General features: G+C 37.4%; 1 protein-coding gene across 5 annotated transcripts in view; it reads right to left on the reverse strand.

Moving 5' to 3' along the window:
• Positions 1-18,559, reverse strand: part of Gphn (gephyrin) — a 623,546-nt gene that overhangs the window by 66,023 nt on the left and 538,964 nt on the right. For all 5 annotated transcript variants that reach the window (XM_027929749.3, XM_071607954.1, XM_071607955.1 and 2 more), the window contains 4 exons: positions 10,716-10,771; positions 3,105-3,224; positions 1,478-1,536; positions 147-300 (listed from right to left, as the gene is read on the reverse strand). In XM_027929749.3, coding sequence (XP_027785550.1) covers positions 147-300; positions 1,478-1,536; positions 3,105-3,224; positions 10,716-10,771 — 389 coding nt within the window. The remainder of the gene's footprint in view (positions 1-146; positions 301-1,477; positions 1,537-3,104; positions 3,225-10,715; positions 10,772-18,559) is intronic.

Below are 18,559 nucleotides of genomic sequence, written 5' to 3' on the forward strand. Positions count from 1 at the left end.
AACAGGTGTCAGAAATGGCCTTGAAAACCCTCCCATAATATAAAAAATATCTATATAAATAAAATAAATATATTATATATATATATATAAAATACACACACACACACACACACACACACATATATATAAATAATTTTTTTTTTTACCTCATTTCCTGTTGACATGACTGCAACCACTGGAAATTTATTAACTTCAACTTCTGTGACACCTACAGTTGCTAGAAGACCAATCTCTGAAGGGCCCATGTGGGTTCCTTTGGCCAAAACGCATTCCCCTCTTTTAATATCATGGCCGATGGGTCTGAAAAATCAAAAACAGATCCATAAGTAGAATGACTAAGAATAAAATTTTCTCAGCTCAGAGGGAAACTTTAGTGTCAAAGAAGAAAGAATCTTAGGGGACAAAATATCCAGAAATGAGGCAGGAAAAAAACAATGAACAGATTCTAAAAACTGTATGCTTTTTTAATTTTAAAAGTTAGACAAACAACAGAAGACAGAAATAAGATTTTTATCTATTTCTGCTAAACAGAAATTTTACTTCATTTATGAAAATTATTTTACAGATAGCTTTGTAATATATTATTGTTAAAAATGTCAATTGCAAACTTTCTCTGGTATAAGGCAAAGATTTATATAAAAATATCTAATGGCATTAATAGAGCTAGATAGCTGTTTAACTTTGTGATGAGACTACACAAAGAGGTTATAGTGATAGAAGTAATTTCCATTAGGACCACTTAAGTTGGTCTTGATCTGAAGTGACAGAGGTCTCAGTTAAGTTGCCGAGGGTCTTGCTAAGTTGCTGAGGGTGGCCTTGAACTTGTGATCTTCCTGCCTCAACCTCCCAAGTTGCTGGAATTATAGGCATGTGCCACTGTGCCTGTTTTGATTATTTCATTTTTTAAAATATTTTATTTTTTAGTTGTAGTTGGATACAATTATTTATTTATTTTTATGTGGTGCTGAGAATCTAACCCAGGGCCTCACACATGCTAGGCGAGCACTCTACTGCTGAGCCACAACCCCAGCCCTTGATTATTTCATTTTTAAGGGTAGTTAGTGGAGGATGTGCTATCAGACAATTATGTGAATACCCAGGTCTGGGATTATCTGTGTTACTACAAATTTCTAGATAACCCAGGGGTGGGGTTGAATATTTATGGATTATCTAGGGGTAGAATTAACTGTGGATTATGTATGCTTATGATGACTTTACCTTCTCATGTTGGTTTTGATTATTTCATTCACCTTTATCATCTTCATTAAAAAGTAGGCAGGGAAGATGTTGGATATAGAATTCAGACAATTCATTTTGCTTCTTGTTAAAGCTTGAAAGCAAACTATTATAAATCCATAGCTATAGCAATTATGGCTAATTGCTATAGCTATGGAGATGTAATAGTTATATGCTCTCCTGAGTTTATGATCTTGTAGAAATGAAAGTTGGCTATATATTCTGTATATAATGAATTTACCTGATATCTTGGCCTGGTCGAGCCTGCACCAGAATTCGCACTTCAAGTTCTTCAGTACCCTATAATAAAAGCAGGTCTTATAATTTCAAATAGAACAATCTAACAAAATTTCAGTAGAATTAAGTTTCTCTGACTTTTGTCATCAGATAGACCCAGAATATGTATAATTACAGAGAAACACAAAACAATCTGCTAACTCTTTGAAAATACTATGAATTTCTAATATAGTTTCCTAAAAATTTAGTAGTTTGGTGTCAATAAATAAATAAACATTCTCTATAATTTTCATGCTTCTAAAAATATATCAATTCAAATATTCAATCTTACTTGTGAGTAGCATTTTCAAGGAGTGAATATGTAAATATGTGTGTATATATATATGCATATACATACATATATGTGTATGTATATGATATATGCCTACCCTAATACGTAAAATGAAGATGCATAAAGGAAATCTCTCCCTCTTCAGTTCCCATGAATCGCCAATTCAAACCATGTTGAGGTTCCCAAACATCTGCAGAAATTTCAGTGAAGGACTTAAAGTTTGCCTGAGAGTAGATTTCTATAAACTAATAGTGATCATTGATTTTATATTTATTGGCTGTGAATAATATCGTGATATTGAAACTATGTCCTGTCATCTGTCAGTCTAAGGATGCATGTGTCCTGGGTTTCAATGGTCTGCTGGCTTCCCTGATGCAAATAAATCCCTGTGTGGACAGCTTTAACAGCAGGCACTGTGATGTGTACGCCAGGAGTTGAATTTTATAAGCTGTGCATGTAGGAAGGTGATTAAAAAGAAAATCTCCAGAAAAGTGGCTCTCAGCAAGACTGAATTTTACTATCTCACCAATCTAGGAGAATATATATCTATTTTTAACCTCTGCTTAAAAAATAAGATATCTTAAACTTCTTCACAAAACAAGTAAGATTGCCAGTCATTAAAACCTCACTTGAATCTTCCCTACCTGTATTAGTGGCTGATAATTTGGCTTCAATAATTGCCACTAATTTCAGTGAGAAAAAGGCCTGCTTAGCACACAAAAAATCCAAGCATCCTTCATTTGAGAAAATGGGTGGGGGGGGATTTGAAACTAATATATATTCAATATTTCTAGGCTATCTTTTTGATAGTATAACTTTTTCCTGAACTGAAGAAAATCAAAGGAGAAAGGTTCATTTGGTTGAAATGTTTGGCTTAGTGTAATATTCAAGAACTTGCCCAAGGGTTCCTAGTTGAATTCTTCCTTATTAAATTCTGATTTCATGAACTCCATCACTCACATTTTACAAAAGCTGGTTTCAATGACACCCTTCTCAGCTGCAAGGCACGTAAACTGTTAAAAATCACTATTTTTATCATAAGTCATTTTCTTTTCCTTGTTTGTACGTGAATCTTCTTCAGTTACTCATGTTTCAAATTTAGCTATAACAATAGTATAAAAGAACCCTCCTATGACAAAAGATTGATTTTTGAATGTTAAAGCAATTTCTTATTTATTGGAGACCCAAACATTACATAACCCCTCAAACTAGATTAACCTCATCAACATTGCAGAAAATGGGTGTGACTTCTTATATTGCCTTAGGAACAGTAACATGATAAGACCTGGTGGTTACGTACATCATCTGATTCCCTGATAAGTTCAGTATCTTCCACTTGCACTACTGCATCAGCACCGCAGGGGATTGGAGCACCTGTTGTAACTCTCATAACTTGTCCTGGCATTACTGTCTGAGTTGGCTGGAAATACAAATATGAAATAGACTGTTGATTATCTTGCTGTTGCAAAGGAAAATATGCAGGGAATGTAACATTTTCAGATACAAACCATGAAAAAAAGTCTTATAGTGTTATTCATTTTGGGCCAATGTAATAGATCTTACCTACAAATAGGTATGCTCACACCCAAGCTGACTTTATAGATACTTTAAGGTAAAAACTATTAGATATCTTTCTTTGCACCCTGTTCTCCTCTTGAAGAACTGTCATATTTACCACTATTGTTTCTCATTCAATAATGTGAACCTTCTTAATGTACGTGATTTGACAATCTGTAAGAAAAAAAAGTAGGCCATATGATATGAACAATTCTGAAATCCTAGCACTTTTGTAATGTCATAAACTTTTCATGTTTGACAAATGCAGTACTTTATTATCTAAACTTCCTGGTTAAATAAAGGCAAGTCAGAAAAGCATTTTAATTATTGGTCTAGAAAACTTTCTAAAATATATTAGTTCACTTAATTAATACTAAACATATGACAAAAGTAATAACATCATAAAAAAATGACCCAGTGTTTGTAATGATCTGTATTAAACATTATTTTTTAAATTTAAAAATAAGAGTTCTCATTTGGTTGGTATAAGAGATAGGACCTGCCCTGCTAACTTCTCACTGCATGAAGAAAAGTATATTTCTGTATGATTCATCTGATAGACTTGATCAGACTTTAGGAAAATCACTTGTCTGAGGCTATGATTTAGGTCAGATTTGGAAAAATGAATGCTTCAAATTTCCCCTAAAAGAAAATCCTCAGACAATATTAATTTAAAAGATATCTTTTTAAAGACATCTGTTTAATAAGTATTTAAAATGTTAAGTCATTATAACAAGAATATACTTATCACTATTGAACTATATGCTTAAAAATGGTTAAACAGGACTTTTAATGTAATGTGTTTTTAACACATACACAAATCTCTCCTTCTCCCTCTCTCTCTGTCTCTCTCATTCACACACACACCACTTAGGGATTGGTTAAAGAAAAATACCCCACCTCACCACTGAAAGTACAATCAAAGTAAAATTAGATATTTGTTAGAAAAGCTTTAAAAACCTCTTTATAATATTATTGTCATAAACTATGCCACGAATTACTAGTGTTTATTGAACTCATTGTTTATGCTACGTATAGTATTAAATGTATTAAATATTTTAGAACATAAAATCTATAAAGGCAGAGATTTCTTTCACTTTCTGTTTGCCTCTTCTGATCACATCATCTTATAACTTCTGCTGTGGTCTAAAGGGCTGAACTTGATGGGTTGTTTTAACCAGGTTCACATCACTTTGGCATCTGTCTAGATTCAGCCAATGGGAGAGGCTAACAAGAGATTAGAGGGTAGAAGAGAGAGACAAGCAGAGTTTTCATTTCCTTTGTACTTTTCTTGCTGGGCTATAGTTTGGTAATGATTAGGGCACCTCTACTCAGTGAGAGCCACAGCCCCTTTGGGAGGTCCTGTTCCATAGCTATGAATCTCTGGAAGTTCAGGTACCACAATTTCACTTTACTCTTTCAGATCTCGAGGTGGTAAAAGAACCTTACTGCTGTTAACACCAAGGTGCTTACTTCCCTTTGATGGGTTCCCTTATCCTTATCCATATTTTGGAAATAGTTCCTGCATTAATCTTCTTTAACCTACCCTTTTCCAGACATATTGCTTTATCATCCCAGGGCTTATAAGTGTCTAGCACATAATAGATAATCAAATATTTCTAGATTGAATGAATACTCAATATCTTATTATCACAATTGCATGAAGTATGTGCCTGGTTTCTTGGCTTACAACTCCATTTTTCTCCCTGTTTTTCTCTCACACTCTTGGAGAAAGAGCTGCTTGGGATCAGATCTGGCATTAAGTTATGTAACTTAGATCTTTTTATTCTTTATTTGAACAAAAGACATTCTAGGATTATTCAGAATTATTACATTTTAATGTAATTTTCCACCAAAATAATGCATAGAATTTAAAATGAAAAGTTGAGGGCCCATCGTTTTTTAAAAATTATGTTCTTCAATTCCAGATACCACATATTGTTTGGGGCATCTCTTAATCCACTATACAAAACTATTTTGTGGTACAGTATTTTTTTTTGATGAAAAAGCATTTAAAATTTTCATATAATATGTGTTTTTTTTTGGAAGAGGGATTACTGCCAAATTATCTTCTGAGGTTTTGGAAAAATGGCATTTAAAATAGGCCTAAAGAAACTCTTGGTGGAAATTGAATTCTTAAGTGGATTTCAGGGTAGTTGCTGCTGAAACTGAACTTTGTTAGCCTCTTTGATTATTTCCCCCCCCTTTTACTGTCCTACCTCCCACTGTTGGTTTTCATTGTTATTTTCCATTTCCTCTTCCTGTGATGTTTTGCCGAGGATGTTTTGAAGAGATGGTTTTCTAGCTGCAAATTCTTTTAACTTTTGTTTATCGTGGAAGGTTTTAATTTCATCTTCCATCCTGAAGCTTAATTTCGCTGGATACACAATTCTTGGTTGGAACCCATTTTCTTTCAGTGTTTGAAATATGTTATTCCAGGATCTTCTAGCTTTCAGAGTCTGTGTTGAAAGATCAGCTGTTATCCTGATTGGCTTACCCCTAAATGTAATCTGCTTCCTTTCTCTTGTAGCTTTTAAAATTCTCTCCGTATTCTGTATGTTGGGCATCTTCATTATAATGTGTCTAGGTGTGGATCTCTTATAATTTTGCACATTCGGCATCCTGTAGGCTTCTAGGATTTGGGATTCTGTCTCATTCTTCAAGTCTGGGAAGTTTTCTCGTATTATTTCATTGAATAGATTGCTCATTCCTTTGGTTTGGACCTCTATACCTTCCTGTATCCCAATGACTCTTAAGTTTGGTCTCTTTATGTTATCCCATATTTCTTGGATGTTCTGCTCATGGTTTCTTAACAGTCTTGCTGGGCTGTCTATGTTATATTCAAGTTGAAATACTTTGTCTTCATTGTCTGATGTTCTATCTTCTGTGTTCTACTCTGCTGGTAGTATTCTCAATTGAGTTTTTAAGTTGGTTTATTGTTTCCTGCATTTCTAGGATTTCTGTTTGTTTGTTTTTTACAACCTCTATCTCCCTGTATAGTTGATCCTTTGCTTCCTGGATTTGTTTGTGTAATTCATTGTCGAAGTGATCTTTCATTGTCTGATTTTGCTGTCTAATGTCTTCCTTGAGACTCCAGATCATCTGAAGCATGTATATCCTGATTTCTTTATCTGACATTCCATCTGCTGTAGCTGTTACCTCTTCTAAAGTTGAGTTGACCTGCATTGCTTGTGGTCCTTTCTTTCCTTGTCTTTTCATACTGCTTGCGTTTCTTTCTGCTTGGTGAAACTGTTGTGTTTTTGAAAAATTTTTCCCCCTATATATTTATATTGCTCTTGTATAGTTGAAAAGTCTCCCTTGCAGGGTTGGGCGGCGGTCTGCCTACCTTGCAGGCGCGGGCGGCGGCTCTGCTCTGCCCCTCCTCCAATTGGTGAGACGTATCTACCACGCCCGCGGACCCCTGGGCCTGATCTGCCGGTTGGTCGCAGGTCTGCCTACCTTGTGGGCATGGGCGGTGGCTCTGCTCTGCCCTTACTCAAATTGGGGTGATGTGTCTACCACGCCGGCAGGTCGCTGGGCTTATTCCGGGCGCGGGAGGCGGCTCTGCTCTGCCCCTACTCCAATTGGGGTGACGTGACTACCGCGCCGGCGGGCCGCTGGGCCTGATCCGCCGGTCGGTTGCAGGTCTGCCTACCTTGCAGGCGCGGCGGCGGCTCTGCCCCTCCTCCTATTGGTGTGACTTGTCTACCACACCCGCGGACCGCTGGGCCTGTTCCGGGCGCGGGCGAAGGCTCTGCTCTGCTCCTACTCCAATTGGGGTTACGTGCCTACCACCCCGGCCGGCCGCTGGGCCTGTTCCACTGGTCGGTCGCAGGTCTGCCTACCTTGCGGGCACGGGCGCCGGCTCTGCTCTGCCCCTACTCCAAATGGGGTGACGTGTCTGTCGCGCCAGCAGGCCACTTGGCCTGTTCCGCTGGTCGGTCGCAGGTCTGCCTACCTTTCGGGCGCGGGTGGCGGCTCTGCTCTGCCCCTACTGCAATTGGGGTGTCATGACTACCACGCCGGCAGGTCGCTGGGCCTGTTCCGGGCGCGGGCGGCGGCTCTGCTCTGCCCCTACTCCAATTGGGGTGACGTGTGTACCACGCCGGCAGGCCACTGGGCCTGATCCGCCGGTCTGTCGCAGGTCTGCCTACCTTGCAGGCACGGGTGGCGGCTCTGCCCTGCCCCTCCTACCACACCCGCATACCACTGGGCCTGTTCTTCCGGTCGGTCGCAGGTCTGCCTACCTTGCGGGCACGGGTGGCGGCTCTGCTCTGCCCCTACTCCAATTGGGGTTACGTGACTACCACACCGGCGGGCCGCTGGGCCTGATCCGGGTGCGGGCGAAGGCTCTGCTCTGCCCCTACTCCAGTTGGGGTGACGTGTGTACCACGCTGGCAGGCCGCTGGGCCTGATCTACCGGTCTGTCGCAGGTCTGCCTACCTTGCAGGCGCAGGCGGCGGCTCTGCCCTGCCCCTCCTACCACGCCTGCGGGCCGCTGGGCCTGTTCTGCCGTTCGGTCGCAGGTCTGCCTACCTTGCGGGCGCGGGTGGCGGCTCTGCTCTGCCCCTACTCCAATTGGGGTTACGTGACTACCACGCCGGCGGGCCGCTGGGCCTGTTCTGGGCGCGGGTGGCGGCTCTGCTCTGCCCCTCTGGCTTGATGACAAAGTGAGAGAGACTCGGGTGTTTGTGACTCACTTTCTTTACCAGGAGACCAACTGTTTCTGTCGCCGCTGGTATTGATGAAGTTCTCTCCTCCGCCGCTTTCTGATGACATCAGATCTCTGCCATCTTGGTATCCCATGCGAATGGCAGCATTTCATTCCCTTTGCCAGGTGACCAAAGCAACGGATGAGTCCTGACCGGCCCTCACAAGCCCCGTCTCAGTCCTGTTGCCACTGCCTATGAAGGCTCGGTTGGTATTTACCTCCATAGTATTCAGCAGGACGCGGACCGAGAAGCAGTTTCCACGGGTTCTTTAGCCCTGGGCCAGAGCAGTTCCGGGAGCCGGAATTCGGCCGCTCCGTGCTTGGTGTATGTTCTGATACGAGCAGGCTCCAAGAAGCAGTTTCCGCGGGTTCTTTAGCACTGAGCCTGAGTAATTTGTCTGCGAGCCGCAGGCGAATGGCAGCCTGAAATTACCTGTTCTATGGCTGAATGAGCTGCGATCAGTCGAAAACAGGGATGGTGATGTCAGCTCTCCAAGATGGTGGCCGCTGGCTTCCTCTGTGGTCTGACCGGTGTGGAGAACCGAATTGGACCGCTTCCTTCCCCCGTCTCAAACCCAGAATTCAGCACTGAGTATGGTGATTGCACAGCTCGCAGAAGCCTGCAGAAACTGCAGCGCTGTATCTTTGCGTTGCTATCACCTCGTTTCCCAGCACGCGCCTCAGACTCTAGCCGCGGGGTGATTTGCTGAATAAGCAGCGTGACCCTCCGTGCGGACAAATCTCTCGCGTTTGAGCCCCCGTAGCTGATCCTCGTGCGACGGAAATCCTTCCTCTAGGTTTTGGAGCACCCCAATTTTGCTGGAAATTCCTAACAAGATAGCTTTTAGCCGTTCTAACTCGTCATTCTCCTGCACAGTGATGCGGTACACGGGGGTAATGCACTCCCTTCGCCGCCATCTTCAGAATCCCCCCTTATTTTTATTTTTATATGCTTTGTATAAATGTAAAAATGGTTGAAATATGACTTTTCCTTAATGAAAGTACTGAGTTTGATTTTTTGAGCTTTGTTTAAAGATAGCACTTTATAAACACACTTGTGCTATTCAATGAGCCCAAACTATAAGTGATTTAAGGTTAAGTATTTTAGTACATCAAGAAATCATTTTATAAAATCACTGTCTCATTGTATATATGGCATTCCAATGGTCAAGTTTAAGTACTTTCAGTAAGTGAGCAGTTTGGCTCTTGCAAGTTCTCTGAGTTTGCTATAAAGTATGTGTGACACATTGATTATAGATAAAGGGCATTATAGATAATTTAAAGAGAAACACACTTTGAGTAGGGTTTTGATTTTTTTCTTGTAAAAGTTTTATAAGAACTTATAAGCAGTTTTATAGTTCTTTTCTTCTAGGTCTCTAGTATAGTTGGCGGTCTTAACTACTAGTTTAATAAGGTTTAAGAGGTTCAGAAGGCCCCTAATCTGCTGTTATGGCTACCACAAATAATTTGCAGTTTCATAAGCATTCCATGTAACTATTTTTTAAATTCACCTCTGGATCATTGATTCATGCTGTTCTCTCTGCCTAGAATCCCCCTTTCTCATTTCTGCTTTTGCAGAACTCTAATAAGGTTCTAATTCCATCTCTCTACTCTGCTTATGCTGAAGTGCTCAACTTCTGTTTTGTGGTCCATTGAACTTGAGTGATACCATTACCTTAACACTTAATATATTCTCTTACATTTAGTTGTATATGATCTATTCATTATAAGAGTAGCAATTATGTATTAATGTATTCTTATTTCCAGAACCTAGCAGCAGGTATACACACACATAGTGTCCTTGATAAATGATGGATGGATTTAACTAAAGATTAGGCAAGTATTCCTTGAGTATTCCTGCTCTGTGGACTTATTATAAAATGATTTCTTTAGATGTCCACTGCTGATGGAAATAGGTACTAAGAAATAAAATAAATTGAGAGTCACAAGGTAAGTCATTTATAAAAAAGAATCAAGCCTAGCTATTATTTTATTTACAAAATGGTCATAGGGACTATAGTCAGCTGTGTGCAACATGTCAAAGGTACCAGGCTTAGCTGGGGTTGTGGCTCAGCAATAGACCGCTTGGCTTCCTCCTCCTAGGCTAGGATACTCAACCACTAATATAAAGCACTCATAAGCGCTGTATAAAAATACAAATGGAAAAAATATACAGACATATTATTTAAAAAGGTGGAAGTTTGCAAAAACTATTTCTTCCTTGGCTTAACATGCACTTTCATATGTATCAACATTAGGAGAGGTTAAGGAAACACACAGAAAGATGATGCCAATATTAGTGACCCTAGTTTCCTTATTATAGCATCCATGCATTGAGGAGATCCAGTTCTAACCAGAAAAATCAGTATTTTTACAGGAAGAAAGAATCACTCAATCACAGAGCTAGAAAATGCTTGAGGAGCAGTCTCTGGGGGATATATCAAAATTATGCCATATATTAGTAAATGAGGATTCTCTAAGAGAGACTTATTTTGGTTTTCCAGGTTACCATTCTTTCAACTCTTTGATAGTCTTTTGAGTAATCCTCTAAGATCTTTCACAATGCTCATAGGAGTTTAGAATTAGAGTCCCAAAACTCATGAAGCTGAAATCACTAGTGTTTTTCAGGTCTATAAATCTTACCTGTTCACCAGCTTGGGATTCCCCAATGATGAAACGATCTCCTGGGCCATCAGCAGCTGAGAGATGGAACAAAGTCAAAAATAAACATCAGTATGGACCTATATCAAGGAACAATAACCTAGATTTGGGATTCTAAAATTTCACTCAGATTATGTGACAAAGTTTCAGTAAAGTGGGATATATTTCTGATTTCCTAGACTAGATAATGGCTTTGTTCTTACTGGTTTGATTTTTTAAGTCTTCAACTCCCAAATACCAATAGAAGTGGTCCTACTTGTGTCTTTTCTTGGTGTCACAGGAGATTCTTCCTGTCACCTCAATTTCCATACTTGTGGTTTTCCAATAGGAGGTTCTTGTAGCTTATTATTCTAAATAAAGAATCAATCACAGGAATGGAAAATGCTTGAGGGGCAGTCCTGAATACCACCTTATCCATGTGCATGTATTTGTGATACGTATGTGCATACTAATGGATATCTATGTGAATCTTAACACTTACCATATCATACTTTTCCATCTTTCTATAAATTTATTTTTATTTTAAACATCAGAAATTTATTGGTTGCTCAAAACATTACATTGATCTTGACATATCATATATCATACATTTGTTTCAAATGGGATATGAATTCTTATTATTCCCCCATGTACAGATTGCAGGATCACGTTGATTATACAGCCACATTTATATATACTGCCAAACAAGTGTCTGTTATAATTTATTATTTATCTACTATTCTTGTCTTCATGATAACCAAGTGAAGTAGGATGAATATATGTTCCTTTCTTCATTCTACAGCTGAAGGAAATCACTTACAAAATGAAGGAATTCAGACAGAAAAGATTTAAGTACCTAAAATAAATTCTGGTCGGTGGTAGATGTAATACTAACATTCAGCTCTTAATTCCTAGCACAGTATTTTTAAAAATTATGCATCAGAAATTATGTTACTTCTGAACCAGAATACATAGGCGGTACTGAATCACGTTTTCCACTGCACATTTATTTATTTATTGTAGTGCTGGGGAGTAAACCCTGAGCTTTGCTCATGCTAGGAAACATTCTAATACTGACCCATACTCCCAATCCTGGCTATTTATTTTTAAATTGGAAAATTGGAAAAGACATTTCCAGAATTGGGTGGAAAAAACTTCTCACCCAATCTTTTTCTCCTTGCTACATACAGTGTAGTAGTGGCTGGATGAAAAAATATTCCTGGAAAACTCAGAAGGGTTTTACTGACATATCATTTGGGCTTCAGACCAATACTACTGGCAAGGAAGTGCCTATCTAATGAGTTTATGATCATGACCTTACCTCTACATCATCTGTGTGTGGCAAGAGTTTGGGGTACATATATAGAAAACATAACACCTTATGTATGAATATTTTAATTGTATTTGCAATAACACTGATAGATAATAAGGCAATTTGTCTTAAAAACATGAAATTGTTTGTTCTTATAACTATAAAGTAGAATTTTTTCTAAAGTTTTAAATAAAATGCTATATATAATAAGTGTTTTGTACAGATAATTTTGGTTAACTTGATGGGGATAGGGATAAAAATTAACATTGGATTTTTCTATTGCTAAATGTACTTTATAGATATTATTTCAGTTAATAAATTCTTGGATTTCTTGTATTTTCTTGAAATCCTGTTATGTTTTAGGTGTTCATTATTATATTATAAGAGTGATGCTATTTTTTTTTCCTTTGGTACCAGGGATTAACTCAGGGATATTTGACCACTGAGCCATATCCCCAGCTTTATTTTGTATCTGATTTAGAGACAGGGTCTCATTAAGTTGCTTAGTGCCTTGCTTTTGCTGAGGCTGGTTTTGTTGAGGCTGGGTTTGAACTTGTGATCCTTCTGTCTCAGCTTCTCAGCTACTGGAATTATAGGAATGTGCCTTGTGCCTGGCCTATGATGCTATTTTTATTGTGTCATTTTCAAAAATAATTTTTAAACATAAATTATTTAAATAGTGATAAAAAGTCACTTCTTTAACAATTAACAACATCTTACCAATGTTGTTTAACCTATTCTCCACTTATTTTTGCAGTATTTTAAAGCAAATTATGATTTTTCTTATGGAAAATAATTAACCCGTCATTTATCTTCCAGAATTCCACAATAACTGTACCTCCAGTGTGAATAAATTTATTTTTAATTGTTTCTCTAGTAGAGTAATAATTATCAGCTTGCCACCCTCCAAATAGCCTAGATATTTTCTCTTTTTACTTCTTGCCCAAGAGGAATTAGTATGTTTTTAGATTAAAACAAAACTGAATCTGAATCATGATTCTGCCATTGGCTTTAGGACTTTCAGCAAAATTACTAAACCTTCAGTTTTATTGTTGATAAAAATGAGGATAATCATACTATAAAAGTAACACCTTTCATTGCTTATTCAATCCTCTTATTTATTCAGTAAATTTCTACTGTCTGCTATTCTGTGTCATACTAGGGTCTGGGAATAATGTAGAGTAAAATCAGATATTATATTTCTATTTTAATGTAGTTCCAGTCTGTTACAAGGTTTTTCAAATTCTGGGTCACAAATGAAGGTGGGCAATAAAATCAATTTATACTGTATACTCTAGGCATTCTTACCTTCTAGTACTATAGTTCTAGTACTATATTTTTCTAATTAAAAAACATAAAAAATATATCTCATAGGCTGAGCATGTTGGCAATGCCCATAGTCCCAGCTACTCTAGAGGGTGAAGCAGAAGAAACACATGAGCCCAGAAGTTTGACACCAGCCTGGGCAACAAAGCAAGACCCTGCTTCAAAAAAAAAAAGATCTCATCATCCCGGTAAGAATGGTTAATGTTTCATGAAACCTGTTTTTGCATATATATATATATATATATATATATATATATATATATATATATATACACATACATACACACACACACACATATTAGTGTGTGTGTGTTTGCATAGGTATATACTATTGGCTTATAATGTAACAGAACTCTTAATTAAAGTCACTGATTTTGTGGGGGAAATAGGTATGAATCAAATAATCACATTCATGAATATATAAATACAAATTTGGAAAACCATTCCAAAGGGGAAAAATGGTTTTATCAGAGTATACAATAAAAGTACCTGAGCTACCCTGGAGGGTCAGGGAAAGCTACCTTGACAAAACAATATCTGATTTGAGTATGAAGGATGAATAAGAACTAAGCAGGTCAGGGGTGTGTGTATATGAGGGAGAGGGAGATGCTCCACGATTATGTACAGAGAGCATTATGTTTAGAAGCCTATGGTTAATTTATACTGTTTACTCTAGGCATTCTTACCTTCTAGTACTATAGTTCCTTGAGTACCAAGATGACTCATATTTCAGCTCCATGACAGGCTATTTCTACTACTTGCAGTATCCTTTCCTTGTCAGTGTTTCCTTCTTTTGGGTGGGGGTTCGGGGGATTGAATTCAGGAGCACTTGACCACTGAGCCACATCCCCGGCCCTATTTTGTATTTTATTTAGACACAGGGTCTCATTGGGTTGCTTAGTGCCTTGCTTTTGCTGAGGCTGGTTTTGAATTCGTGATCCTCTGCCTCGCCTGCCTCCTGAGCTGCTGGTATTACAGGCGTGTGTCACTATGCCAGGACTTATCAGTGTTTCTTGATTAAAGACTTCTTAGCTGCAGGCCTTATCAGTGTTTCTTGATTAAAGACCTCTTAGCTTTTAAGACTCAACTCAAGTGGCACCTTCTTTATAAAGTTTTATCTGATTACCCTCCCCTTAAGTCACCTACTTCCCCAGGTATTCCAAAATAATTCTAAGTATGGCTTCAAAAATGTATTTGCAGTTATTTGCTTACTCATTTCAGGGGAATCCCTAGATTTTGTCATACAATAGATGTTAAATAAATGTTCAGTCACAGTGTAAATGTTCAATAAATAGTAAGCATGGTTCTTAAGAATCTTTTTAGAGGCCTGGCATGATAGTATTTAACATATTTTAAAATCAGCTATCATCAAGTTAAATAGGTTGATCATTTTTTTCTGTGTCTGTAAGAAAATAGTGACGCTTATTGTTCATGTAAAATAAGGTCTTTTGTGCTTTTGTGACTTAATCCCAGTGACTTGAGAGGCTGAGGCAGGAGGATTGCAAATTCGAGGCAGTCTCAGAAACTTAGTGAGGCCCTAAGAAACTTAGGGAGCTCCTGTCACAAATTAAAAAAGAAAAAGGACTGGGGTGTAGCTCAGAGGTAAGTGTCCCTGGGTTAAATCACTAGCACCAAAAATCCCAAAACAAAACAACACAACAAAAACCCACCAAACCAGGGCTGGGATTGTGGCTCAGTGGTAGCATGTGTGAGGCCCTGGGTTTGATTCTCAGCACCGCATATAAGTAAATAAAATAAAGGGCTGTTGACAACTAAAAAATATTTTTTAAAAACCCCACCAAACTGAAACAAACCAAACCAAACCAAAAACTCTTTTTAGAAGATGCAAGCAATAATAGTTTACAATAATAGTTTGTTTTCCAGTGGTAAATGTATCTCTATATTGCTGGCTAAGGAAGATTCAGTCAACCAACAACATAGAAAGTTCTTGTTCCCAACAGGAGTTATTTTTATCATTTCCCTTTAACCATGTTTCCTAAACTTTAATGTTCATCCAAATCATCTGGGGAACTTGTTAAAATACAGATTCTGGTCAGTAAGGTCTGGGATTAAGAAGGTGATGCTGGTCCTTAGACTTCCCTTTTTGAGGGGCAGAGAACTACAAAATCAATTGAATACAAAAAAGGTCTAACTAAAAAAACAAAACAAAACAAAAAAAAACAACCAATAAAAATTAGTCAACTACAAAAGCACAAAAGACCTTATTTTACATGAACAATAAGCGTCACTATTTTCTTACAGACACAGAAAAAAAATGATCAACCTATTTAACTTGATGATAGCTGATTTTAAAATATGTTAAATACTTTTTAAAAAAGCTTCTATTTTCCAAGATGAATTATATAAGCTAAGGGGGGAAGGAACAGAAGTGGAGGTTTGGTGGCACATGAACCTAAAGCTTGGAAAAACAAAACTAACCACTGTATGCTATCAGAAAAGATAGATGGGGCTGGGGTTATAGCACAGTGGTAGAGTGCTTGCCTAGCATGTGTGAGGGCACTGGGTTTGATCCTCAGCACCATATAAAAATAAATAAAATAAAGGTCCATCAGCAACTAAAAAAAATAAAAGATAGGTAGATTCCAAGGATTTCTGTAAATTCCTTTTCCTCCTAATTCTGACATAACTGCTAATAAGTTTTCTTTTCTGCTTTGTAACTTTAGAATTTAATTTAAAGGAAGTAATAAAAGCAACATAAACCAAACTCTAATAGTACATGCATTATATAAATAATGTATAAAGCTTAAAGTTAGACTTTGAAATTGCTCTCTTTCTCCTCCTTTTTTCATGTCCAAAAAACACTTATCTTTTTTTTTTTTTTTGTACCTGGGATGAACTCAGGGGTACTTATTCACTAAGCCACACCCCCAGACCTTTTTATATTTTATTTAGAGACAGGATCTCACTAAGTTTCTTAGGGCCTCACTAAATTGCTGAGGCTGGCTTTGAACTTGTGATCTTCCTGCCTCAGCCTCACAAGCTGCTGGGAAGACAGGCATGAGCCACTGTGCCTAGCAACACTTTTACTTTTGTTCACATATTTATTTGAAGAATTTATATCATTTGACATAAAATTGATTCTAGGAGATAACTATTCATTGTGGCACTGTATAGAAAATAGTCATCTTCAAAGCATTTGCCATAGATTTATTCTTTATTTCTTTTTCCAGCACCATATGTAATCTCTCCTTAAGCCTCTTGAAATACTGTATAGTTATTCATTTATTTTCAATAATAAATAATTTCATCATTTCTATGTTAGGACTGAATAAACTGAGGCCTCTATAAATAACATAACTTTCAGAGATCCTAGAAAATATTTTTGACAGAGGAAGAAGGCAGAAGTGTTAACAATTCATCTGCTCTGATTGTATATACTAAAATCAAGATTACAGGAAGAGTTGGGGCAGGGAATGTGAAAAGAGAAGGTAACAACACTGGGGTGAAAGGGTCAATATAGCAATTACGTGGGGAACTAAATTGGGGAAATTGTTTGGAGTTTTAATTGTACTGTCTTTTCTTATGGACAAGTGGGAGCTGGGAGTAGGATGAGAGAGAGATATTTGGTATTCTTTTCCAGGGGAAAATGCCTGTTTATTGTTACTATTGGGAAAGAAGGTATTTATTTCCTCAAATATAGTATTTTAAACTCTCTAAAAATAACTAAAATTAATTATTCTAAGTTATTCATCACATAAGTAATATTCCTCTTTTGCATCTGAGTATTCTACAGTGGAAGGTAATAACAGGCTACCAAATGGGTTGAAAAACCAGATGAGGCAGAAGATGATTCAAATAGAATAGAAACCCTGAGACATGAACATCACTGCAAGAATAATAACTGATTCTAAATCAGAATGGTTGTGGACTGTTCATATTGAATTTTAGTGTACTTTAGAATAATGGATTTCAGTTAAACACATAAACTGTTAATAATAGCCAAGCAGTAAGATAATGGGTTGTTTCATAATGTTCTTTTTGATTTTCTAATCAAAGTATTTTAAACCAGAATGTAAAAAAGAAAAGAGAAATTAAAAATTTACTCAGATGGCAAGAATTTCTCTTAATATATCCTTTCAGGATTGTATGTTATACATGGTTTTCATAATAATTCCTGGGTTATTAAAATAGTCCCTTTCTCTAAATGATGCCAACACAAGTTCTGAAGGGATAAATCTTTCAACTTAAACTTTTTGAATAAATTTAAACTTGAGATTCAGAGGTATTTTTGCCTTTATTAATATCTAGGAAGAAACTGTGAGACGATAGGTACCCACATTGATACTAGTGGGTATAAATGCATCAAGAGGATGATCAGTGTGATCAGTGTTAAGGAAGAAATAAAATTTCAAAAACATGAGGAATAAAAATATTATAGTGATTCTAATTCTTAATATGCCACTTTCATTTTCTTTTTTTTTCTATTTTTATCTTTCAAATTCTCTCCTTCCTGAATATGGTTTTAGGTTTAGTAGATCTTCCTGTTACTTATATCATTATCACTTGATTCCTGCATTCCTGACATTCTATTCTTTCTATGTTTTTAAAAAATCTTTTTAAAAAAATTTTCTTAGTCACTTTATTACTATCTTGACTGTTCAACCCACATACCTTAAAGCAAGTGATCCTCCAACTGGTTTGGAGTTTTATCCCACATGTTTCTGAAGGATACTGGCTAATGCTTAGTGCTCCAGAGCAAGTTAGCAACCTCTTACACCTAGAGGGTTAGCAATGCTCACGAGTGCCACTGGTTATTACTGGAAGGCCTAAGGCAAAGGCAAAGGGGAAGAAAAAAGGGAGAATAAAGGAAGTGGGGAGAAAGGAACTGAGTAAAGGAAGACAGAGGTGGAGAGAAGGAGGTACACAAAGTAGAAAGTGGTAGAGAGCCATAACAATTGCCTCAAGGATTTTTTTTTTTTTTTGGACTAAAACACTGCCTGGGGTGATAGTATGTCAGTGAAGAGACTAATGAATACAGTTTCCTTATAAATGAAAATCTTAATTACTAATAGAGTTTATCTTCCTGAATTAGAGACAAAATATACACTGAAAAATTCAGCTTTGTTAAAAAAAACATGTCTTTTTGTCCACCAAAGACTATTGATACTTCAATTATAATGTATAATAAGCATTCCTACTTTGAGATTTAACCAAATCCACAATAATCATGTTATATGTTATGTCTTTG

Source organism: Marmota flaviventris, chromosome 2 (genome assembly GCF_047511675.1).
Source record: "Marmota flaviventris isolate mMarFla1 chromosome 2, mMarFla1.hap1, whole genome shotgun sequence".
Lineage (NCBI taxonomy): Eukaryota > Metazoa > Chordata > Mammalia > Rodentia > Sciuridae > Marmota > Marmota flaviventris.